The sequence below is a fragment of the Ptychodera flava genome, chromosome 6, assembly GCF_041260155.1.
Source record: "Ptychodera flava strain L36383 chromosome 6, AS_Pfla_20210202, whole genome shotgun sequence".
Lineage (NCBI taxonomy): Eukaryota > Metazoa > Hemichordata > Enteropneusta > Ptychoderidae > Ptychodera > Ptychodera flava.
In genome coordinates, this window is record NC_091933.1 from 42,536,007 (window position 1) to 42,563,597 (window position 27,591).

The window sequence follows — 27,591 nt, forward strand, 5'->3', positions numbered from 1 at the left end:
AGAACACGTAAATGTGGGAAGCATAGAAAAATAAGAGAAGATCACAAGAACATGACTGTAAAATAATAAAGTTACCAAATTCAATCTTCAGTATTTGAACGTCTGACGCCAATTTTTACGCTCATTCTGATGAAGAACCCTCTGGATGAATTCTATCACTACAGACATGCGTATGTCATTGACCCGAGTACTCCAGTGATATTTTCTCTATTCGATCATTTCAGGTTCAGGAGCCAGTAAATTCAGCGTAGATGCCAATGGCAAAATAGCCACACTGAATGACTTTGACCTTGACAGTGGTGCAAGTGACCTCTACACGTTTACACTGATAGCCACGGATCAAGGTGGAAACACGGGGACTACATCTGTTAGCGTGACAGTGCTGCCAGTCAACGAATACCCACCTGTCTTTGATCCCGTTGTCTACAGTAAAGTCATCTCCGAAAATGGTGGAACCGGTAAATATGTATTTACTTTTTAGTAACTTCAGATCAAGAAAGGACAGCAGTGATCCAAAGTATTATTTTATGCATTATATTAATAAATATCCCGTCAACTTATAGAAAGGATATTTGGCTTGTCACTGAGAGCTTGTCCAATCAAACTTCACTGTGACATTACATATACCATAACTGACGTGAGTAGTCTGGGACATTCAAACTAAATCAAACTACCTTACTCAGGTGCTACTGTGGTTGACCTAGTCTGCACGGACCAAGACACTAGCGATACCCTGACGCTATCTATCATCAGCGGTGATGATGCCTCTCCTGCCAACAAATTTGATATAAGTGGTACCTCTCTCATCACAAATGGAGTTCTGGACTACGAAGCGCTGACCACAGACTTCTATATTTTGACGGTACAGGCCACTGACTCTGGAGGCAAAACAAGCACTGCCCAGGTGTCGGTTCAGGTGAGTGGAAAGCGTTTCAGCGAGGTCCCTAAACAACAAAGCATGAAAAAAACTTTTCTGAGATAATCTGTCTTGGAATTTTAATATCTGTCAAACTAACCAAAGTATGGTATCTTGAAGATAATGACTGAAATATTGTAGAGTTGTCCGTGAACAAGGTACTACAGACATACAAGACGCAATTTCTCCATTAACATACGAAATTATCAAAGTTCAAAGCAGAGCAATTAAGGCCAACAATTCAGAATTGTCCGACGAAGTATTATACAATACTGCAATGTTCTTTCCTTTTTTGACGTTTTTGTACAACTTCAGTAAGACACCGTTTCTTTTCAGTTTTATTATTATATATACTGTGAAGCAACTGGTAAAATAAAGCATTCATTCATTCATTCATTCATTCAAGCAAAACACTCTAGCTCATAGAAAACTCATAATATAATACAAAGACTTTGGTCATAATATGTTTCACGTTCACTTTTGAAGTGTGTTCATAACATTGAAATGTCTCTTCACGTCTCAGGTGAAAGGCGTGAACGAATTTACGCCATCTTTTCCCAGTTCACCGTACACAGTATCAGTATCAGAAGATCAAGCCATCGCTACAGCATTTTTTATGTTGCCTGTTGATGACAGTGACAGAGGAGATGACGGCTTACTGCTTCATGAAATCATCTCATTTTCACGTAAGTACACATTTCAGACATTTTCACCAGCCTGTGCCCATAGAACTGCATTTTAGAGTTCCATATTCAAAGAATACGTGTGTTCACATGGGATGAATTTGTCTTGTTAAATTTTGAACCTGTAAAGGGTAAAAAACAGGTAGCAGGTATACTGACTGTTACATTGGGCATTCGCAAATCACTCATTCGTTATTTCTTACGACTATGTCATGTTGCTTGATTTATACAGCGACAAGTGGACAGAATATTTTCGCACTGAACGCAGCAACCGGTGATTTTACATTAAAGTCGAAGCTTGATTACGAAACACAGCAGACCTACACTCTGAGATGCAAAGTCAGCGATTCCGGTACACCACAGAAATCCGGCACAGTTGATGTTGTGATAGACGTTCTAGATGTAAACGACAATCCGCCGACTCTCGGAACAATAAACCCTGTCACTGTCCGAGAAGATGACACCGCTGGAACACTATTGGTGCAGTTCGATATCGTTGATCTTGATTCTGATGACGTCACCAGTTTCGATTTTACCATTGCTTCTGGAGACACTACTGAGCCCCTTGGTACAGTGGGAGTCAGCCAGTTTCAGTTTGACATTCCAAACAAACAACTTGAACTGAGGGATCCAATCCAGATTGACCCCGATGACCCTGTTACCTACCCTGACAGTTATACACTTGTGGTACACATTGCCGACGGGCCTGCACCCAGTGGTCAAACCGCTACGGCAACAGTTTATATAACCGTGGAACCTGTCAATGAGTATGACCCAGTGTTCGGAGCCACAGTGCCAGCTACTATCACAGTAAGTTGTGTGTCCTCAACCAAATTCACCATAGAGTAAGGAAATTTAAAGTAACCACGAAGGTAGCCCGGGCCGCCTTGTTCAGTATACTAGTATTTTTAGCGAGAGTGATTTCAGAATTTGATGAGAACCGATGAACTTTGAACGTCCCTAATTGCAATAGCTAGCGTTCAAATTATGTCGTGGGTGAAATTTGTAAATACAAGAAAGGCATTCGTACCAAAGACTATGATTTAATCAGCGCTAGCGCCTTTAAAGCTTACATTCACTGATTCACAGTTAGCATGAGTGTTCTGAAAGCCAACATTTCTTAAACGGTACCGGACTTTTCTAATTTCGATAAACGATTGAATTGCTATTGCATGCACATGTATCAAAGATTTGTCATATTTCTTTCAGACAGTAGAAGATTTGCCCTATGGGACCAGTGTATTTTCCATCACTGCTACGGATGGTGACATAGGTTCACAGGGAGAAGTTGAGTATTCGATCATAGGTACGTGTACAATCCTCATTACAATGCCATAGATTGTATCAGATCTTTCCTTAAAACTCTACGCTTTTTCTCAAACTTTCCTTCGAATATTTATTTTCTCTTCGCACTCATGCTTTTGCCTATAGGGGTTTCGGTAAGGCTAAGGACAGAAAAGGATTCAGGACAATCACATAACATATCCTATCTAGAGGAATAGGACCATTAAATCTGCCGAGTTAGCAATATCATCGATCAATGATAACAGGGCAGTTCAAAGTGCATCATTTATATCTGTTATTTGATCTGTATGAGCTTTATATGGTTCAATTTCACGTTATTGTTAAGTTAGTCCCTGTCGTTTGCTCTTTTGTAGAAACGAAATTGATCATTTTTGTCCAAGTTTGGTTGCATACCATATTATATGATTTCCATTTGCTGTGATTGCCTTGCGATGCACTTCACTTAATGTAACACATTAATTTGTTTCAGACGGCGATACATACGACAATTTCGCCATTGACGTCAACGGTACCGTTACTGTCAAAAACGAAGTAGATTACGAACAGACCGGAAGTCCTGTTCTTCTTACCATTTTGGCCGAAGACAAAGGAGTTAGTCCAAAACGTTCGGCCACCACCACTGTCACAGTCACGGTTACTGACGTCACTGGTGATGCTCCCATCGACTGTCCATCGGAAAGCATAGTAATTCAGCTGGTGGAAAACGTCGCTATATCAGGAGCTCTAGTGAGTCATCGATTTACAAATTGTACTGCTCGACCTTTAGGTGATCAGTTGTCCGATGAAACATAAACAGCAGACGAAAGCTTTCTGCGAAAGAAACGCTTGTGGGTTTGTCTGGCTAGCCTTTAGAAGACAGTGTACCTGACATTGAGCTATGCTTACCTTTGCTCAGTGCTCGATATTGTCTGTTGATAGACCAAGAGAATACATACAAAGAATATGATTACTTCTAACATGATCATGGGTTTTATCAATATCATCAGCAAGACACACTATTTATCAAAAGTCACTCTTTGCCGCTCCTTGTCTCTCATAGGTAGAAGATATTGACTGTATAGACCCGGATGGTTCGCCTCTTACGTATTCCATCACGCCAGCCGTCACCGAGTTCGACATTGATTCTGGAACTGGTGAAGTTACACTATCCACTGGTACATGTAAGTCGGAATTAACTTTTTATGATAGCTCTCTTAAATATTATTTTAATTGCTTATTTTTCTGTGGATAATTACCAGGTGCTACACTGTATAGAATCTGAAGTTGTCCGACCCCATGGCAAGCAGTTAGTTCCGAGATTATGTACCACAATACGACATGCAACCGTCGTACGGTAGACCAATACTCGGTGTTCCTGTAATTGATTACTAACTCTTTTCTTATTCAAACACGCGTTCCTGTAAAGCGAACATTTTTCCATCCAATGCAATGGAATGTCTATACAAAGAACCTCACCTCGTACACTAAATAACTGCGCATAAAGCCAGCATCCCCAGACGTCTTCTAAAAAGAGACGAGTGTCACAACGTTTGAATATTGTCAGGTTTTATTGGTAACAATAATGAAATGCTTGACATAAAGGTGTAATAATAGCAAAGTTCTTAATTATCAGTAATTATGGTAATATTTTAATTCATTTACAACACTGATGTTCTACATTATCTTTTCCATAAAAAAATTCGTATTCTAGGTGGTATTTGTGTTTGATGTGTAGCAAACAAAAGCAAATGATGGTTTCCTGTCAGACACGTATTCTAATTGCATAATAGTGCCAGGTGATTATAAATAACTGGACCACTAACCTTTCGTGTCCGCGCAAGGTAAAAAGTCAAGGCTGGGTGTCACAACAGTCATGCATGAGAGACTCTTTGTAGAAATTATAGAATTTGTCCTAGAAGGTGTAAGAGAATCACTTCAATGATTTCAATTACTTACAGCATTGGATTATGACGATCCTGCCACGGCTAGAGTTTATACTCTGGAGATTTCTGTAACAGACGGAACGGAGACAAGATTCTTGACAATGACGGTGAACCTACTGCCTTTCAACGACTTTCCTCCAACCCTCACCGATTTTGCGGTCACCATTCCAGAGAACCAAGCCGTTGATACGGTGATAGAGGACGCGTCCACACACGCAACCGACGGTGATGAAGAGACCCATGGTATTTCATCTTACAGTAAGATTTCAGGTATGCATACGCTATTTCCCACACCTGTGATCGTTTCCAATTCATACATGGAACTTTCGTGAAAGCAAGGTTGTGTTATCCATACATATGTTAAAAGGTTAGATATACACACGTCAGATGCTTGCGCCACTATTCTGAATTGTTTCTACAGATAATACCTATGTAGAAACACATACTTAAGGTAGTATGCGCCTCGGAAGTGAAAGACTTTAACTTTCGTTCCAACTTTCCTCAGAAATCTTTCAACCATACTCAAGATTAAAAAATCGGGAGCACCGTGCAAATTTTGGTACTTGAGAAAGAAATTACCTGATATTTACCGATATTTGAAACCCAAAATGGTCACCATCCCTGTATTAATTCTTGGGAGAAAAGTAAAATTTTAGATTTTTGAAAAAGTAAGACGGCCAAAATTTTTCTTACACCAAGAACTTTAAAATGAACCCCACAAGTGGTAGATCAGGAAAGAATTTTGAAAGTTTCAGAGTCCGAATATCTGTCCCCGAGGCGCGTTCTACATTTACACATCAAAAACTTTCACTGTTTTCTTGTGATATCACTGGGCACCGATGTTGTCGAAAACACACGCTGTACATTTCATCGCTGTATCATTTACATCATTCGTTTACCAATACACAGCTGTCCCAGTATCAGGAATGACAAAATTTGCCCTGGATCCAACCACTGGTGAAATCATTCTGACCAGTCCCCTAGACAGAGAGGTCGAAGACAACTATCAGCTTATTCTCAAAGTTATCGACGGTGGCGGCCAATCAGCAACTGCCACGTTATCAGTTACTGTGAGTGATATCAACGACAACACGCCACAGTGCCTGGCAACGGCCTTCAACGTTGAGAAGTCAGAAAATGAATGTAAGTTGGCAAACCCATTCAATAGTCAATTTCGTCATTTATTGCTTCACCACACTTACATACCCGTTATAAAACAATTCAAAGTAAAAAAGTCTGACCGTGTTTTAATGATGTAACCTGTAGTCGGGAAACATCGGTTTCTACGCGTTTCCGAAGTGTTGCCAAACTACCCGTCGGCAGAGAAGCTTAATCGATATTTCTGAATGAAATATAGAGCAGAAGATAAAGAGGATCAAATCATGAGTCTCCTGACCGATATCTGTGTTTTCATAAGCGTGCTAGTGAGTATAGCCATGGGTATATATTCTCAATGTAAACTCATTGTAAGGTACCTTTCCGCATATATGCTGTACCTTCGCATCCTTACAGCTGCTCAATTCACAGCAAGACAAGACTGTATGGTCGCAGTGGGCTGGACTAATTGGCGGCCAGCTCATTGCATATACCTTTAGCATGATCATTAACAGTTTGGTTTCTCCAACAGTTCCATTGACTGCGGTATCTAATGTGGCCGGTTCAGATGAGCTGCAATGCAGTGACCCCGATGACAGCCCTAATGGTGATTTAACTTACACCTTGACCCAAATTGACCCAGCTACTCCAGTAGTGTTTGAATGGATTGTTGGAACCGGTGTAAGGCTAAAAAGTAAGTTGAATAACGGTGGGATCATCTTCCAAGATTGTCAAGTGTTACGGATAGCATTTGCAGAGAGAAGAGAGAGAATGTGTGTGAATTACCACTATGTATGAATGTGTTTGAGAGATTGGGTGAATGAATAAATGAGCGAGTTTGTCTTCAGGGATTGTCCTGCATGAATATATTGTATGTTCTCGACCCTCGCTAGGGTTAAGGTAGAATGCGCCTATAGGGGACAGATATTCGTAATTTCAAACTTGTACAATACTTACTTGGTCTACCACTTGCAGGGGCTCATTTTGAACCTCATGGAGTAAATAAATTTACCGGGCTTATTTTGTACAAGTCGAACGTTTTATTTTCCCTAAGAGTTAACATAGGAATGGCGGTCATTTTGAATTTCAAGTGTTGGTAAATACTGGGCAATTTGTTTCTCTCGTACCTTACTCTGCACGTTTACCCCTAATCTTGATTTCCTTGAGGAAAGTTTCGGTGAAAGTTTATGTCTTTCAATTCGAGATACCAATCTGCCCAGTGTTTCCATCTATTCTGAAGGCAAATTGTTACACAGTGACATGCCCATTATCATTACCTATGCTGTTGAAGGTTGAGATCATAATTTGAATGGAATAAGCACCAAACTTAGTATGTGTATGCCACAATTCGCGTCAATGACTCTAACCAGCTTTCTTATGTTCATTGCAGCTGGAAACAACACTTGACTATGAAGCCAATGCTAACCACCAATACAAGTTGCAATTGAAAGTCGCCGATGGTGGAACACCTCAGAGGAGTACTGACATCGACATAACAGTCACTGTTTTGCCAAAAGACGAAGGTCCACCTGTGTTTCCAGTTGCTCCAGCATGTGACGTAACCATTCCCGAAACAGATGTGATCGATAAGCTGGTAGTGTCGTGTGCAGCCACAGATCCAGATTCTCCGGATTCTCCCGACGGTCTGATAATTTATGAAATCACCGGTGGTAACACCGACGATTTTTTCTACATCGATGAAAATGGAGACATTCGAGTGAAAAATGCCATTGACTACGAATCCCTCGGTGCTGGCCCACACGTTTATAACCTTGATCTCAGTGCCAAGGACGCCACAAGTACAGGAACCGGCACAGCTAAGATCACCATTACCGATGAAAATGACTACATTCCCGTATGTACTGCGATGAGTTTCGTTGAAAACGTCGATGAAGAAACGGCCGCTGACGTATTTACCCTGTCGTGTACGGATGAAGATAGTACTGACGGCACACTCACATATACCTTAGACAATGACTATGGCGGAACATTTTCAGTCCCAGGGGGAGTTGTCAAGATTATTGCGACGGACTTCGAGACTGACCCGACCTCTTACAAACTGAAAGTTTTAGTGACCGACACAGCTGCTCACCAAATTGCTGTTGAGGGCACGGTTATAATCGACCCAGTCAACGAAGCAACCCCTGCATTTCAGCCAACCGGTGAGTTAATGGCCTTGACTTTGTTGACGACTGATGGATTAAAATATCGCTGGGTTTTGCCATAGATTATGTTGTTCATTCAGCTACACGTTATTTCATATAGCAAAAAAAAGAGAAAACACCCTTCGACATCCTTCTTAATCTTCTCTTCCGTCTATGGCGTGCTATTATTAAACGATAATTTTCAATTTAATTGAGGCTTTCCTACTTTCTACACATCGTTTTATAGCAAATGTATTTATGCAAATTCATTCATTTTCAGTAATTTGATAACCCATATAGATATATTGGTAAGGTTCTATTGTTTGTATGACATACAAACAGTTTAAGCAAGGTGAGAAAGAAGTGCAAATCACCTGATTTCTCGGCTTCTTTTTTCATCTGAGAGTTTGGATTATTGCGAAAGAATACAATTCTGAAATACTATACGACGAAAGGGTATTTTTGCTTGGTAACAAAGTTCTTACATTTAGAATAGTACTTATTCCAAGTTGGCTCATTATGATTTAAATCTCTCTTCCCATGATGCCTTTCTTTCGACTCCTGCCATTCAAGCATGAGAATAGAAACTGTGAAACAAAAACACAGTGATACTATGTGATAGAAAAAATGCAGCACCACTTCAGGCAGAATGCGACTCGGGGACAGATATTCGGACTTTCAATACTTCTCTGGCCTACCACTTGTGGGGGCGCATTTTAAAGCTATTGGAATAAGAAAAAGATCAAATGTACCGGATATTTTTTGAAATCGAAAATCATATTTGCCCCATAGAGTTAACACAGGGATGTGGCCATTTTGAATTTCAAATATAGGTAAATGCTATAGGTAATCTGTTTCTGTAGTACCAAACTTTGACCCCTGAATTTTATTCTTGAAAGTTGAATGGTTGAAAGTTTCATCGACGAAAATTTTAGCAAAAGTTTAAGTCTTTCATTTTCGAGGCGCATACTAACTATACACTACGAGGCAACAGTTCGGTCAAGTTCAGGACTAAGATAGCTAAGACCTGGATGACTGTTTCACAACAAGTTCTTCATTTAGGTAACTTACACTTGCACAGACTTTACCAATAAGTGCAAGTAACATTCATTAACATTTATTTTTCTTATTCTCAACAGCTGCCTATGCATTTACCCAAGACGAAGATATCGACATTCACTCTACTATCGGCACTGTCCTGGCAACGGACGCTGATTCACCATTAACGGGTCACGGACAAGTCACATACAGTATTGCCGCTGCCTGCTCCTGTCCTCAGTTTGAAGTGGACGAGAACGGCAATATCATTCTGGTAGAGTCCTTGGACTACGAAACTGCTACTTCTCACACCATTACTGTGGAAGCCGTTGATTCGGATCCAGCCAACACCGTCACAGCGACTGTGACCTTGACACTGAACGATGTCAATGACAACCCACCCATTTTTGCCTCAAGTGTTTACAGGTTTGTCAATTATTTCTTACGTGTTTCTCTATCGCTGCGCGTCATCGATCGAGTTGAGAGTTGATATCCTAGACTTCGATGCTTCAGCTTAGGCTTCAATGTACCATTTAGAGAATACAAACGTTAAAGAGGTAAGCAAACAGGGTCATCCTCCAAATCAAGAAGACGAAACCAGTCAGCTGCTCATACTTAATGGTAACGTTTTCCATCAGTGGAGAAGAAATGCGTCATTATAATTTTCAGAAATACTTGGGGAAACTGCGTCTTGGCAATTGACAAGGTGTATCCTAACATTTATTGAAATTATCAGGTTTGGTCTTTCAATTTTGACTTCACAATATCAATAGCCGACCCATGAAATTAACCATGCATAAATTAATAGTAAAATTGTTTCTCGTGCCTGCAGCGGTAACATACAGGAAGAAATGCCATCAGGACAGACGGTGGCGAACGTCCCGGCAACTGATGCCGATCCAGTGAACCCTAATGGAGAAATTGAATACGTCATCACAGGTACACTTCGCAAGCCGTTTATAATTCATATGACTCAATTGAAGATTTCGTAATACGAAGATTTGACGAAAAGAGAAACTAGTCGCTTCTGAAATGTTAACTTGTGATAAAATCAAATTCGTTTGATATGTCCACATTCAATAGAGTTCACTTGTGTGGAATTTATGCAAGTGCCGAATGAGGGGGAAGTGGACTTATTCAACAATTAAATTAATTCACACTTTCACTTCTCAGAAAGACCGCTTAACTCCCAGCAAACATGATATACTCGTTATCAAAGCTGGATGAAATGTAATATTTTGTGACGTCATTCCACAATGCCACCATTCCTATAGTTAAAAATCACGATAGTTGATTGTTTTCTTCCTTTTTATCGGTTTCTTCAAAGGAGGAGAGCCGGACCCTTCTTCATCGTTTGACATAGATAACGCAGGCGCCATCACAACAAAGGGTCCATTGGACTATGATAATTTAGCTACTCAGCTCTTCCGTCTGTACATCGAGGCACGTGACTTAAACGGAGCTGCCGGATACAACTCAGCAACCGCCAACGTTACTATCCAGGTGACACCAACCAATGATAACGCGCCATCATTCACCGGACCATTACCTTACGCGGCATCGATTTCAGAAGCAACATCGGTTGGAACTTCTATTTACCAAATATCAGCGACTGATGGCGATCTTGGTCTAGATGGCAAGTTTTTCTTCTCACTTGCTCCCGGATCGTATTTCATGATAGATGAGCTGACTGGTATTATCAGAGTGAAAGCACAAGTGGACAGAGACATCCCTCTGACGTCACACACTGTATCTATCACCGTTACAGATCGAGGTACTCCACCACAATCAAGTACACAGGACGTTGTTATCACAATCACAGATTTCAATGACAATGCGCCGTTTTGTACATCAACATACGCATTAGTCAGTGTTGATGAAGATGACTCCTCTGGCACTCTAATTGGTGCTTCTTGTAGTGATGCCGATGATGGCGTGAATGCGAATATCTTCTACTCCATTGCTGACGTTGATGGCAGCCCTATCAGCAGCCCTTTTGCTATCAACGCAGCAGGCGTGCTTTCCTTGGCCGGCAATCTTGACTTCGAGACTAAAGAAAGTCATAGCATCACCGTGCACGTCTATGACGGAGGTACACCATCGCTGACGAGCACGGTCGTGGTTACCGTCAACGTAAACCCTGTAAACGAGTTTACCCCTACAATTGGATTACCAGCGGTACATTCCATTGACATCTCTGAAAACACTGCGATCAATGACGTCATTTTGACAGTACCTGTATCTGATGGAGACAGTGGAGAAGATGTTTATTTCAGTTTTTCCGCACCGAGTCCGAAATTCCGCATTGACCGTCAAACAGGCGAGATTTACTTGGTGTCCAAAGTAAATGCTGGTGATTTGCATACCCTGACCGTTGAAGCAGAAGATACAGGCACAAACCCTGGCACAAAAACTGGTTCAATTACTTTGAATATCAACGTTTTGCCCGGTACCAACAACCCGCCATCTTTCTCCCAAAACCTCTATTTTGGCAGTGTCAATGAAGACGCCTCCGTATCCTCGATGGCTGTTCCTCTAAGTGTATCTGACGTAGACGGTGATAATGTTGCAGTGAGTATAGCCGGTGGAAACGTTCACAGCATCTTTGGTGTGAATGCTGCCAATGAAATATACGTGGCTGATAACACAAACCTCGATGCTGAAACTCAGGACAGATATATCCTTATTCTAAATGCAATTGACGATGGAGCACCATCTTTAACAGCGACAGCAACGGCCTATATAAACATCCTACAGAGCAATGAACATGCGCCAGTATTCACCCAAGCAAGTTACACTGGTTCAGTGTCCGAGAGTGCTTCGTCGGATACGACTGTCTTGACTGTTTCTGCCGATGACGCCGACGACGGGGTTGGTGGGATTCTGACATATTCAATCGTGTCTGGAAGCGACGGCAAATTTGCAATCGACCCGCTGACTGGCGACATCGTGGTTGTCGATTTCCTGGATGCAGAGACAAAGGCTACATACACCTTACAAGTCCAAGTAAGCGACAACACGGCAACAGACACAGCGACTGTGACGATTACCATCCTTGATGAAAATGATGAAAATCCTTACTGCAGTCCAGATTTCTACTACTGGCAGTGTCAAGAAAATACACCAGTGGAAACGGTGCTTGGACAGCTGAATTGTAACGACGACGGTGGCGGCGGCACAATAACATACTACATCGTTGACGGAAACGACTTTAACACCTTTGAAATTCCCCAGGCTTCTCTGCCAGAGGTAGTGGTGCGTACCAGTCCCAACTATGAGCAAAAGCAAACCTTCCAACTTCTTGTTCGAGTGGTTGACAGTGGATTTCCTCCAGTATCCTCGACAGCCACAGTTGTTGTAGACATAATTGGTAAGTTAGTCTGTACAAACGAGTTTACAAGGTAGAATGTGCCTCTGAAACGGACAACACTTTTCTTGTGGGAGCTCATTTTGAAGCTCTTGGAGTAAGAACAATTTTCACGGTCTCAGTTTGTCGAAAATCAAAACTATATTTCCGCATACAGATAACAAAGGAATGGCGGCCATTTTGAATTTCAAATACAGGTGAATGTTACTAAAGGTAATTTGTTTCTCTATTACCAAACTTTGCACGGTGATGTTTGATTTATATTATCGGGTTTGTAAGAGAAGGGTATAAAGTTTAATGAAAAAGTTCAAACACAAGTTTAAGTCTTTCACTTTCGAGGCACTCACTAACTCAATATCCAAACAAACTTGGTCAAACGTTACTTTTTCACACTCGAAATATTTCACGAAATGTTGTGCGACACTTTCAAGGTGAGAAGAAGTCGGGTTGTTTCAAGTCATGTACCGTTTGTCCCTTACAATGCGACTGTGTGTACGATTCTCCTTTCCTATTCAAAATTCTTTTCAAAAATAATTAAGCATGCCACTGAAATAAAAAAGACAAATGAAGGAAAATACAAAACAGAATGACATTAAGTACAAATAGAAATGACGATTCCTTTGTAGAGAGAAAACATCCTTCATTGGTGAAAACTTACTGTCGATTTTTAGCTTACAATTCAATCCCAATGCTATTAATTTGTAGGTATGAATGAATACACCCCTGATTTCGGTGCAAGTTCCATCACCGTTGAAGCTTCGGAAGCACTGAGTGAGGGAACCACAGTTATCGACCTAAATGCTGCTGACGCCGATACCGGCATGGATGGTCAGTCTATTGTAATCAATTATCTAATTATGAACCAAATATTCATCATGTACTTTTGAATTCGTACGACTGTTATGCAACTCTCAGGATGTGAACTTTATCTTAGTAAGGATGAATTCTACTATACAAAAAGTATGTGACGTTGATGGCTAAAACATTGTTAATGCAATTTATTGAAGTATACTTTTTCGGTCTATCTAATATTTGTTACGTAAATTGCTCAATATTTATTTTGCTCAGGTGACGTATCATACTTGATAATGTCTGGCAATGAAGAAGAGAAATTCCACATGATAGCAGACACTGGTGAGGTTACGATCCTAAAGAAACTTGACTGGGAAAGCATTCAGTCCTACAGTCTAGTAGTAGAAGCCAGAGATCTTGGTTCACCAGCAAGGACAGGTACACTGACTTTAAACATAAGAGTGACAGATGCCAACGACAATGTTCCATACTGTGACCCTGTGGCGTACATGGGTACCGTTCCGGAGGATAGCTACATCGGAACTTCCATCATCGGCCCTACGTGCATGGACGGTGATGCCGGGAGCAACTTCACCTATAGCATAGCTTCAGGCAATGAAGCTGGAAGATTCGCCATCGATCCGTCTACTGGCATGGTTTTGACCAATGACGTTCTCGATGCTGAAACAAATGACACCTACGTTCTGACTATCCACGTGTCTGATGGACTGAGCTATGGTACTGCTGTGATCACTGTGTCAGTGCAGGGCGTCAACGAGTATCCGCCAATCTTCTCACCGCCTGTATACGTGACATCCGTCCCTGAAAATGCCGCTGCTGACACCCCTGTTCAGATTGTAACGACCACTGATGGTGATGCACTGAACGACGGACTGGTCATGTACACTATCACTGGAGGGAACATTGGTGACGTGTTCAAAATCAATTCTTCCTCCGGGGAGGTTTTAGTGAAGAGAGCCCTCGATCGAGAGACTATTGATGTGTACGATATTGAAATTACAGCAACTGATCTCGCCGCACCTGGCGAAGAGAAGACAGCCCTGACAACAGTTAGGGTAACTATCACAGACATCAATGACCAAACACCGTACTTTGACCCGCCAAACTATGCAAATTCAGTAGACGAAGATGCGCCAGTCAACTTTGTGGTCACATCCCTCAATGTCCTTGACAATGACATTGGATCACCGAACACAGATCATGTTGTTACCATACTGACAGGTAATGATTTAGGACATTTTGGTGTATCAGGAGACAATATTGTGGTGAGCGGTACCCTGGATTATGACTCGCAAACCAAGTCTTACTTCATGACTGTCGAAGTGAAAGACCTTGGTGTACCACAGCTGAGTTCTACGGGTACCGTGGCAATAACCATCCTACCCGTTAACGAGGAGCCACCAGATTTCGACGAACCGACAGGTGGCTACATAAAGACCATTCCTGAAGACAGCCTACCAGGTGCAAGCGTGATCAAGGTCGAAGCCTTGGACCTTGTCGATGACCCTCAACACGTGCATAGCAGGATACGCTATGAAATCTCAGGTGGCAATGAGGATGGGAAGTTCACCATCGATCGGTTTTCAGGCATCATATCCACAGTTGATGTTGTTGACAGGGAAACAAGAGACTCGTATACATTGGAAATTACAGCCAAGGACAGCTTGCAGAGATTCGGAGATGAACTGAATGACACCACTGTCGTACAGATTGGCATATCTGATGTCAATGATAATGTCCCAATCTTTACACCGAGTTTGTATTCGATCACTGTCATGGAGACAGCGCCGATTAATTCAGTGCTGATGCAATTAACTGCAACTGACATTGACGCCGGCGTGAACAGCCAGATCGACTATGAAATAGTGAGTGGAAACACTGGGAACGACTTCGAGTTCATCAGCAACGAACTTCGCACATTCCACGCTTTGGCATGGCATAGAACAGAGTTTTACAGAATACGGGTGAAAGCAACAGACAGAGGCACGCCAGCTAGAAGTGGTTATGCCATTATTACTGTAGTGGTTAAACCTATCAATCAAGCCAGACCAATATTACCCCATAACACAGACACGGTCGCAATCCCAGAAGACATCCCGGTAGGCTCAATTATTTATACAGCAACTGCCTCTGACAATGACTACGGTATTCATGGAGAAATGGAATACTACATCGTTGAGGGAAATGACGGAAGCTTCCATATCAACAAGGAAACTGGTGACATTTCGGTGGCTGGTTTCTTGGATCGGGAGTTCCTTGAAGAATATAACCTCAACATCACTGTTTTTGACAGAGCAGAAAATGACAGCCTAATCAAAGCCGACTCCTTCATTTTGACAATTACACTCACTGATGTGAATGACAATGATCCGATATGCGAAAAACCCATTGACATCGTCCACATCAACGAGAATCCAAAGCCCATCGTGACCATTTTGACAACTGTGAAAGCACACGACATCGACGCCGGTGACAATGCAGACCTCTCGTACAAGGTCGTCTCTGGTATCCAGCAAAACGATTTATTGCTGGAACCAGACCGGGATGTTGTACCCTTAGCGATACTCGACAGAGAAATGTATGAAATCTACAGCATGGTGATAGAAGTCACCGACAACGGAATCCCTCAACGTACCGCACTGTGCGCAGTTGAAATTCATCTGATAGACGTCAATGACAATGACCCTTTGATCACGCCAAATTCAGTAGAGCTAACGATCGACGAGAATGGGCCTCTGTACGAAGAACTCTGGGTTTTCACAGCAACGGATCCCGATGCTGGACTCAATGGAGAGACGTTCTTTACTATCATCGGCGGTGACGATGAAGGTCATTTCAATATTGACGAAAACTCAGGAAGACTGATTACCACGGTGTCTTTGGATAGAGAAGAGATAAAGTTGTAAGCAAACAGAGTATTTAATACTAGTAGTCTTTAGTTATTATTCCAGACAGGTGTAACAATTAAGCATTTCGGCAGTATCCTGTCTAAAAAAGTAACTCCTTGCCGCGCACCAGACAACTTTTGTAATTAAATGCACGAACCGAGTGTGGCCTCTCGTGACAAAAAAATAATGTATTTGCTGATCATTCTATGTCATTACAACTTCAATTAATTTTTGCTGTCGGGACATTTTTGCGCCGATCTGTACTTTAACAAACGACATGGTGTCCAGTATTTCTACCCCGTGACCGAAAGTCAATTCTGATATGAAAAATCCGCAAAAGGTCAATCACAAATATTAATATATAATGATCTACAGGCTATAAAATTCTTACTAACTTTGACCACTCTTTCTCTTATGTGTGAACATCCCACAAAAATATGTGAAAAAATAAAATAGCTAGGGTATGTAAGAAATCCAAACGAACTTCACGCAAATTTGGAAACGCTTGATCGATCTCATATAGCATCCATAAGGCTCTTTTACTGTTTCTTTCTCTCAGTTTCTACTCAACTCTCTTTCCCCCGCAATGGAAATTGACGGTAATTAGCGCGATAATAGTACGTGGATATTGTGCTTCTGAAATCACTCATTGGTAGGCACTAAGTCAAAATTAGTCGTGTAAAGACCTTTTAGAAAGCGTGGAAGCCTAAAAAGGTCAAAGTGTATTCTCATAATGGTAACATTGCTGTCTTCGATGTGTTTCCACAGCTATGAATTGCAAATTAAAGTGTCGGACAAAGGTGACCCTGCACGCACAGGACTGGCGGGTGTTGACATCTTGGTGAATGATCTGAACGACAACGGGCCTATTTGCAAGCAGCCTTTCAACCGGCGATACACCACCAACGTCAGGGAAGACATGACCGTCGGTATGACAGCCATGGTAATACGAAGTTATGATAGGGATGACTGGGCCAAGAAGAACACCCAACGGACATACAGAATCATGAGTGGTGGTGACGGTAGGTTTTCGATGCGTTAAATAAAAGATGATTTCTCCCGTCGGCCCTCTATAAGCAATACAGTAGCGTGCCTGATTCATTAGACAGTAAGAAGGAAGGTTAACTGTCTGTTGGTGAAAATGTAAAAATCTTAGTTGAGCAAGTGATCAGCTTCTCGGAACGATTCAATAGAATACGGCAACTCGACTCAACAACAAGATCAACATCTGAACGAAATACGTAACTAACGTATTTGACATCAAACACGATGTTCTTCCCCTTTAATCCGGACATACCCGACGTTGAGAAATTATACAGTAATACTTAAGAGCGAATGTACTATCTTAAAGCATGGAACTGGCTAATAGTATCTTTCGCCATGAGTCTAATGACTGTTTTATACTATATTTCTACTCTCGTCAGGTACATGGAGCATTGACCCTGAACAGGGCAATATTTATCTGATAGGTAGTTTGAATATGGCGCTTCGATCGTCTTATTCCTTTGTGATTCGTATCGAGGATGACAAGGATACGACAATGTATGACGAATGCACGGCAAACATCAACGTTGTAGCTGCCGTGGATGGGGTTCCATTGGTAGAAGCTGACGTGATCATTACAGCACCAGAAAACACGCCACATGGAACCGTCCTGGGAACGATCGACTGTAATGATTTTGATGCAGACATCTGCGGTGGAAACAACTTTGTGTATGAAATTGTGTCCGGCGATTATGCTGAGCATTTTTATCTCGAACCCACAACAGGTTCGTTCCTTGTCGAGACGGATGACTTAGATTATGAAACTATTCAACAGTACAACTTCCTTGTTCTCATTACGAGAGGTAATGGAATGGAAGCCTACGGCGTCCTGGTGGTACAACTTACCGACCAGAACGACCATGCTCCAGAGTTCCTGAGCAATTCGCCATACGCAAGTAGCATACGGGAAGATAGTGCGCTTGGTACCACAGTTTTACATGTAACCGCAAAGGACGAAGATGCCGGGGAAGATAGTGTTCTCTCCTACTCCATATCAAGCGCCCTCGCTGACAACGGACCTGTGGCCAACAAATATTTCATGATAAACTCAGCTAGTGGTATCATCAGTGTCAAGGAAGAACTGGACAGTGAACTGTACAGAGAAATCGAATTGTCGGTTCTCGCAGTGGATTCTGGGTCTCCTCCACTGACAGCCTCCACAACTGCTGTCATACAAATTGTTGACGTGAATGACAACGCGCCAGTTTTTTCACCTTCTTTCTACAGCGGTGAAATGTCCTACCTGAATCTGCTCGGTGAGCCGATCATAACACTCACTGCTAATGATGCCGATCAGACATCCATCGTCCAATACAGTGTTCAGGACTCCTCATCAGTGTTCACAGTTAATCCAAGCAGCGGAGATGTCAGCCTAGCCACTGGGGCAAGACCAACAGTCTACACAAAGTACGCATTCACTGCGACCGGAATAGACACCGGAAACCCTCCCCTTACTTCTGTGGCCATCAACTGCAGAATAGACACATTCGACCCGTACCTGAACTTGATCGGCATTCACATATCGGGTAGAACGAAACAGGAGATTCTTGACAATGAAGAAGAATTCCTTGCACCTCTCACTAGCATCATCAGCACTGATTATCCAACAGGTCGAATCGGACTATCTCACATCACAGTGATTGGTGACGTAGTCACGGCAACAGCAAGGCGGCGACTTTTGCAATCATCCGGGTAATAATATTAATAGAACCTTCTTTCTTACCTACCTGCTTACTTCCTTCCTTCTTTTCTGCTTACTTACTTTCTTACTTGTTACTTTGTTTCTTTTCATTTTCTTTCTTTCTTTTTTACTTGCGTACTTACTTGATTTTACTTACTATTTTTTAACAACTTACCTGTATAACTATTTACTTACTTGTTTGTTTTTATGATATACTACTGCTGTCTTTGCTATTAAATATATAATTAATATCACCAGCTGTTTTCACAAATTGGTCGCACTAAACACGCTAGAGATGTTGATGATATATTTGAAATATCGTTAGAAATGGTAAGATTTGCTTTTCTAACTAAATGTACCATTGATAAAATAAATGAGTTTTGAATGTAAAATGAAACTAACAACTTCTTTAAAAGAAGCTTTATCGGTGTACAAGTATAAATATGATTATAAAGTAGGTCAATATCGTTTTTAATGACGTGGTAGAAGCTAAGATGATTTGATTTGTGAGAATCCAACCTTTATGTGGGCTAAATAATTGTTCATTCGACATGTTTTCCACAATTGAAATTTGCAAGCATCTAATATCCCAGTATTCTTAGCTACATCTCGGAAACGTTGTACATCTGCTGACTTACATTGATAACAGTATGCATAGACTGTGAACAGGCATTATGAAATATGGTTGTATGTTTTATTTACGCAAATGTAGCTAGTTTGTACAAAAATGGAATCGCTACCTGTAAGTTCTCTGCCCTTATCTTTGTGTGATGCGGATTTTTTGTAGTGTCATCGTTTGGATTTACGGTGTCGCTGACGATACAGCCGATGTCGAGTCCGGATTGGCGAATGCCAAAAACTTCATATCACAGGAGTATCTTTACTCGAAATTCGCAAGCGATGAGAAGGGCACACCGGCAGCAGAGTTATCAGGTAAAGTCAAATTAGATACAGTAGCCATTTCAAACGCGTCCGATGCTTCCTACTTGATTGGATATACGTGCTAAGTATAGAGCATTGTAACTTGAACTATGAAATGTACAAGGAGATATTTATATAATGTGACTGTTTTGCCTTCATTTCAGCTCTCTCAGATTATCCCGCCACGTTTGTTGAGAAGTACACGAGTGAAGCGAGCTCTTTCTGGACTTCCGCCGGCGGCATCGCTACAATCGCTGTGTTATCCTTGCTTGGTCTACTAACCCTGATTGGATTATCTGCCTTGATATACTATTGCTGCTGTGCCTCTGGGTAAGTATCACGTGCCATTTGCTGAAAACAAATCCAGAGAGAAGCCAAGATTTATCATCATTATGTTTGGCAAAACATCAAATCAGCGCTCAGAGAATCGAATGTTCGACACGAATCTGCAGTTTTCGACGATGATTGATGCAAGAGTTGTCTGTTGATTGTAATTTGTTGTTGTGTTAGGTAAGAGTAATGAAATTTCTTTTTTACATTCAAAATTTTGAAATGTAAGCAGGTAAGCAGTTCAAAACACACACAGAAGTTTTGAACGCAAGTTTCTTATATGCTTGGTTATTTTCCCCTATAACATGAGTTTGCCCATTCAAAAATCAAAGCAGAAAACTTGTTTTTCACTCCATAAGTTACACTACATCATCAATGTTACATTCTGCAAGCATGCAGGTGTTTTATAAGAATCGCACAAAATATACTAAAAGAGATTGTAGGGAGAAAGTCCAAAGTCAAAATTAGAATACGTTGCGATTTTTTCCATGAAAAGACTTCAAAACATACGAGTGCGGGGACGTAATTGAATGAATTTAGTTGCATCGGTTTTATTCCGTTTAAGGGTTTACTGTGCAAGCCGGTATATTTACCATGGATTTTGTGTTTTTTTCAGTTTATGTGCAGGTGGTATTGGTGACGGAGGGTGTTGTAGAAACTGTTGGTCTCGATTCGTTCAGGCTATCAAGGATTGTTGCCGAAGAAAACCGAAGCCAGAGCCAGAACCAGTAGCTCGTGGTAAAAGACATGGCTGGGGAGAACATGGTATGTTCATTTACGTAGACCGTAAACTTGATCATTCATTATCTCCAAATGAAGGTTTCTGAAGCCCTTGGTGTTCTTAATAATATATTTTTAACATAAAGTGAATAGGTGATATACTGAAAAAGCGAACCCTTCCTTGCACAAACACAAACTTGACTCGTGGCTTGATAAAATTATCGATATCATCCTCACTAGCTTTATGTCGAGCAGCTATATATTTTATTTCATATTTTTCCAGTGTATAAGGAGTATCATCGTGAAGATCTGCCAGTCAAGAAGAAAGGACAAGCCGGAGAATCTGTGTTAGCACTTCCCTCTGTGAGTATGAATTGTTGCTTTTCCAATGGCACATGGTACAGCTCAAATGCCGACAGGATATGATCAGTATTAATGCTCCATTTTAGCAACCATTTTACAGATCATGCAAATAAAAAACTATTTAAATACGACTTCTGTAATGTGTAAATCATTTATCTCGCCACAACTTCATACGTTCCTTATTATCAGTTATAAACAATTGAGTTGCTTACAAGTGTTAGTACCTGGTAATTGACTAATAGCTCACGATCTCTACTAGCGTGAGATCACATACCAACACAAGTGTAGACAGATGAGTGATGATGACGATGACAACGACGATGATGGTGATGATGATGAAGATGACCACAGCAGAATCGCTGTCTTCTTCGTGTAGGATATTAATTACTCTGTTTCTACTTATATATCTTAGGCGAAGGGTGACGACGCAGCTGGAAAATTTAAGAGTTTAGCTTCAAAGGCTAGAGGTGGTGGAGCAGAAGGTAGGTCTATGTCATAATTCTGAACTATTGGCAGACGGATCAAATAACTTCCCGCCTTTGTAGAATCCGACATACCTGCAGACGACACGAGAAACGTACACTTACTTTTCCTTCTTGCTACAGTCGACGCATTCCTAGAGGGCAAGCATTCGATTCCTACGATAACAGTGTCAATTTAGCGCGAGCAACTGTTTCTAATGGTCATAAATTGTCTCAGAAAAAATATTCAAAACTGGAGAAGAAATGTATTTACATTGTATATCCAAGCTTTTTCTCATCGTCCGGCACCATCAGCTGCTGCAACCTAGTAACCATAAGCACTCTGCTAACCTGGACATGAAGGTGTTGGGAATATCCGTAGGCTTAAAACCCATCCACTGCGAGCTTGGAGCGTGAATGCTGGTCAGGGATTACTCTTTGGAATACAAACACTGACAGCGCCTCACTTTCAGTGGCTTCGATTCGATGACTTTTTATAGTTTGTGCTGCAGTTAGGATTATTTTACTATGGGTCTGAACATTCTACTCTATTCCTTTATTCCTTAATGTAATACACGCCTCGAAATAGAAAGTTTTGAACTTTTGCTCGTACTTTGCCGAAGGAAACCTTTAAACCAATGCTCTTTCATGATCAAGATTAAATCAGGGTTCACCATAAGGATTAAATAAACTCATGACCTTAAATTTACATATTTAATTCCAAAATTGCTGTTGTACCCTGTGATAACTCGATGTGATCATGTGATTTTCGATTTTAACAAAAACAAAAAGAAGTTAATTTACTCCGCCAGTTTCAAATTGCAGCCACGCAATTAGCATACCAGCAAACTGTTTTTAAAAAATTAGTGAACGAAAAATTGTCGCCGAGGTGCATTTAGCTACACTGGCCAATAGAAAGACACATTAATCGTTATCTAGGTTGCCAACGAGCTGCACGCTGTTTCCTGGCAAACGCTGCCAATTCTGGTATCTGATTGCTTTACAATGCACAACAGCCTATAGTAGCCAACAGATAAAAAAGGGCATGACAACAATATGCAAAACTACTTAAATTCCTTTTGAAAAGTCAAATTCTCCTCAATCTGCAGCTAGCAGAGACAGTATGAGAACCTAGTCAGGTTATAGAGAAAGTACGCTTGTGGTGTAAAAGTGTAAAACGATGGGTCAGTCCGTCAATTTCAAGGTAGAATGTGGTATGCTCTGCTACAAGTACTATATACAGTTTCCAGATCGCACTTTTGTTCAGACCGTTCGCCAATCAACGTATTTCGAAAAATCCGAAGAATAGGGCTACAATTTAAAAGCAACCCGTTATCAACCCCGCCTTCCCCTCCCTCCCTCCTTGTCACCACCACCAAAATCTAACTACTGCATGCTAAAGAGATAGCCGCCAAAATTAGGCAACGCACTGAAGCATCCATGCGGAGGATAGGTAACGAACACAGGCTATGCAATAAGTCAACATTAAACAAAGGCACCATTGCAAACCCTGATTTATTTAATTTGGAAATGCCTAAATATTTCAATTGGGCCTCATCAGGTGCAGCCAACGGAGCTATTCATCGAAAAAGCTATTCCAGGAGCAATTTTGAGGGCAGGGGAAATTTTAATTTGCTAGGCAGGGGACATGTTTTTAGGTGGTAGGGGAGCAAATTTTAGTTTGTTTTGTAGGGCAGGGCGGATATCGGTTGATTGTCCTGGGGACAGGGCTTGGCGAAAAATTTTTTGAGGGGAATTGTTTCCAGGGCAGGGGAAATTGGCAATTTTTTTTTCGCCACAGGGCGAGGGAGCTTCAAAAATTCACAGTGGGAGGGGAAACAGGCAAAAATATGTGGGGAGTGGGTAAAAATGAAGTTTGAGAGTGGAGAGTAAGTCGAAAAATTTTCTGTGGGAGGGCAAATTATGAACAGTTAATTAATTACACTCTTGACTTAAATTTAGTCAGTTCACATTATTTGTCATGCACAATGTATCTTATCATAGTAAGGACCTTTTTAAAACTGCATTGTTCGTTGGCTGCACCTGCCTCATGAAATTATTTTCATCCTTCTGTTTTCAGGTGGAGAAAAGTTACCAAACGTGTCAGAATAGAAGAGAATGAACCAAAACGTTAACTACTCGCGGCTGCTGACTTGCTTAGTGTTTATCTAACGTGGACAAGCTTTATGATTGTCTAAAACTAACGAGACGCTTGCAATAGCTCGATACTTGGCCATCAAGTTAGAATAGAAACTCGCTGGAGTAGGAAATAACAAAGCCATAAATGAACTGATCTTCAATAATTAACCGTGAACAAAATTGCACTTTTAAAAATCATGAACACTAGATACATGTAATTTAATGACAGACAATGTATTTTTCTCTCCGAAAGAGGATATAAATACATATAGGTCCAGATTTTTTTACAATTAGGAAAGCATATCTTCATGTAACAACTGCACAGAGGACATGATAGTCTATGAACAAAACTACGTATCTATACTGTCTATGGTTACAACGACTTTGGCGGCGTTTTCTATCTTTGACGAACGTAGCATGTACATGTCGCCGCTGTACATTTGATCTACCGGAATAAACCAGATATTGGTGGAGGAACATATTCAGATATTAGTTTTCTTCAATTATTCAGTTTCTTTATTCAAAACGATGTTTGTTATCGTAGGAATCGATCAGTTTGTCGTTTTCTATTGACTGACAAGGTTTACGGTACGCATGCGCTAAGTCATCTTCTCATACCGAGCACAAAGTGTGTCAAAGTAACAAGACCTTTTCATTTTCATTTGATATTTTTTGTCGAATAAGTACGACATCTTTATGTATAGGAACCAGAATTGTATTTGGTCGCGTGGAAGAAACTTTGCGCTGTGAAGAAAAGCTTAGGGTTCGCTCGTCAATGTTGCTTTGACCGTGTCTATAATGTGCATAACTGTAGGTTTCAAGGCATGGCAGGGCTCAAAATATTATTTTGTCAACATGCACACTGCGTATATCAGGTTTTGCATCTACATGCACTTGATTCCCGGTGCATGTACAGTGCCTGGATTGCAATTTATCAACAAGTCATCCTCCCTATCACCCAACAAGTTATGTCTGTGCATTCTTGAACCGAATGGTTGTATTTGGGTCTTCGTTGCGTTTCGCTATCTTTCCACTCAAGTTCAATTGCGGGCTCACGGGTATAGCTCCATATGTACCCAGACCCTGCGTTTGCCAATAGACTCTACGTTGTCCGTAGATTCATTACAATTTTCGGCAAAACATTAAAATGTGAAAAAAATTGAGGTCGATACTACTAATTCAAGATGAGTTCGCATGTTCAGGTAAAAATCAGCATATATACTGTATTGTACTTAAAATGTAGTGTGCACATATAGCAATCTATATACACCAATATAACATGAATATTCATAGTGCAGAGTGTATCCGGATATTTTGAGCCCTGTCATGAATCTTGATTTTTAGTTCATGGGAGGTGCAAAGTCTTTTCAGGCGATGGAAGGACAGGGACATTTTCATGTGAATTAATTGCACGTTCAGCAATAAACTACAATTGCTATCACACCAGAAATTTGTCATTCTTGATGATGGTAAGAGGTCGAAGTGTAGGTTCTATTTAAGTCAACGAGACTAGCAGCAGATTTATCACTTCTGACTCAACCATTGCGAAAGAAAGTGCATTCTCTATCAGTTGAAAACAGTCAACCGAACTACATATGCTGCGTTTAGTTAGTTCGTGACAAAGTATGCTGTCATTCTGGACAAAATTCAATATCAGAAACACAACCTGAAAACAGATTATGTACAGTGTATTATGTTCGGAACAATAAATGCTACGAGTGAAAACCTTCAGTTGGAGTATGGATTCCACACTTGTCGAAAAGTCGAAGCAAACATCAGAATCGCCAGAAAGAAGTATTTGGATTGAAAGAAGATAACAGTTACACTTAAAAAGCTAGAGCAGATCAAGATCAATACAAAAACCTGAAGTATGCGGTGTGAGGAAGGAAGACCACAATACTATAGATAGGGCATATGGATGAACTTGATCAAGCCGAACAAAATCCCAGTGACAATGTACCTCCGCAAATACATATTTAAGTTCAAACGTGTTTGGCTTCGAAGTAAATTCCAAGTTTTGTACAGGCATAAAATCGACTGAAAGATCCGTCCTGGTTTACGAATCTCGAAAACAGTGTTTGGTTTGTGGAGGGACCGTGGTTGCGCCATAGCCATTATTTGACAAGATAACCGAGCGACTGAGTGTTCTATAACAAATGGTTGATGAAAGTTCCGATGAATGTATGCGTATATGCGAAATTGCTGAGACATTTAAAAGTCCTATTCGAATTCGAGCTGGCAATTCAATTCCTTATTTGTGAAATAACAGTGGACACCGAACAATTGGCATTATAGATTCTCATAGAATTTGCGAATTTACCTGCCGATGGGTTTCATTAAAAGGACTGCACAATGTCCGCTATTCTAAAACATGTCCGATTTTTCGTACATGGCAACGGTATGGAACAGCACAGCCCTGATTGTTGTCAATAAAAGCATTGCCGTTAATTGGATTGACCTATATTCACCATTCATCAATTGAAAAGGCGGGTCGTAAATAATGCATCTGTTGCTACCAATTGCTATGCACTAAAGCCAAAGAGTACAGCGACAATCAAACAGGGTCACTCCTGGACAATAATCGAATTTATCTCGACAGATGACATCAGCAAGATCAGGCAACAGCACGAAGCGGATAAAGTAGAGTTTGAAAGGGTCCAGGGCCAGAACAAGGCTAGGGCCGAACAAGACCTTCAGGACAAGCTGGCAGACAGGAGAAGCCGACGTTATGGCAACAATTCAGACGATTGAGATTAATTAACCTTGACTAACGAATTCTCAAGTTTCTTGCCGTTTCTCTCTGATCTACGATTAGAAATTAAGGTCACACCGCATTGTGTAAAGACGATACGTAGTCTGTGATACGATCTACGTAGACCAATAATGTAGTGTACGTCGAATAAATTAGTATTTCAAATTTTTAATTCATTAATTGTGTATGAATCATTCTGAACACGCAATGCATGATGCGATTGATCAGTAGCTGAGTAAAATATTTTAGATATTGAAAGAATGTTTGCTGTGTGATTTTTTTATTTTAATTTCTGAGGTCATGGACCCACTTGACTGCAGCCGCCATAAAAACCGGTATCTTTCGCAAAGAAAGAACCTGTGCAAAACAATATCATGTGTTCATTCAAAGAGGTATTGCGAGACAGGACTTATCGTGGGTGAAAGAGAAGTATGAAAATTCGCGGAACATGTCATTACTCCTGTGAGATGCTTTTGGTATTTTGGTCATCATTTGCCAAAGTTCTGAAGCAGGCGTTGTTTAGTGGTGCGAATTCTCCTGACTGACATTGCTGCGTCACAAAGATGATCAACAGCAATCCAAAATTTCAAGTAAACAGTGATCCCACCAGGATTCACAGAGAGGATAGGCTCTTGTCCCCGATACAATCAAATTTACTTCCAATTCAAGGCCGACAACCACGAACAATTGGACGATTGACGTCACGGTTGTGGTATCCGTATGTACACTCCCTTTGAATAAGGACGATCCCACACTTTACTGATCAACTGTGACGACGACCTGTGACTTTATCTTTGTGTGATCACGCACTGTTTACTAACAGCAACTGCGGCCAGAGAAATTAACACGATTGGAACTAATTTGAAATAATTATATTTTCATATTTTTCAAATTTCTCAAAAGTGTTCGTGCCGTATAGCTGAATGTTGTAATATTACTAATTACTCATAAAAACAAGTGTGTAATGTAAAAAGAAAAGCAGATGACATTACATTTGCAGATTAATCAG

The 27,591-nt window shown here is 40.9% G+C and overlaps 3 protein-coding genes across 4 annotated transcripts in view; all 3 read left to right on the forward strand.

Moving 5' to 3' along the window:
* Nucleotides 1–27,591, forward strand: part of LOC139135890 (actin nucleation-promoting factor WASL-like) — a 570,409-nt gene that overhangs the window by 33,038 nt on the left and 509,780 nt on the right. The window lies entirely within an intron of this gene.
* The window catches only part of LOC139135857 (protocadherin Fat 4-like), a 107,351-nt gene that overhangs the window by 7,566 nt on the left and 72,194 nt on the right, over nt 1–27,591 (forward strand). The window contains 4 exon segments of the mRNA XM_070703606.1: nt 225–458; nt 684–916; nt 1,440–1,602; nt 1,832–2,409. Coding sequence (XP_070559707.1) covers nt 225–458; nt 684–916; nt 1,440–1,602; nt 1,832–2,409 — 1,208 coding nt within the window.
* Nucleotides 2,587–26,758, forward strand: LOC139136006 (protocadherin Fat 4-like). Its single transcript, XM_070703826.1, has 21 exons — nt 2,587–2,604; nt 2,809–2,905; nt 3,374–3,630; nt 3,944–4,064; nt 4,842–5,084; nt 5,736–5,969; nt 6,454–6,602; nt 7,312–8,083; nt 9,205–9,529; nt 9,936–10,042; nt 10,431–12,473; nt 13,176–13,298; nt 13,539–16,185; nt 16,940–17,193; nt 17,596–18,907; nt 19,684–19,829; nt 19,982–20,147; nt 20,764–20,912; nt 21,151–21,230; nt 21,643–21,712; nt 26,430–26,758. Exons 1-21 carry the CDS (start codon nt 2,587–2,589, stop codon nt 26,579–26,581), a joined length of 9,465 nt encoding a protein of 3,154 aa, XP_070559927.1. The 3' UTR covers nt 26,582–26,758.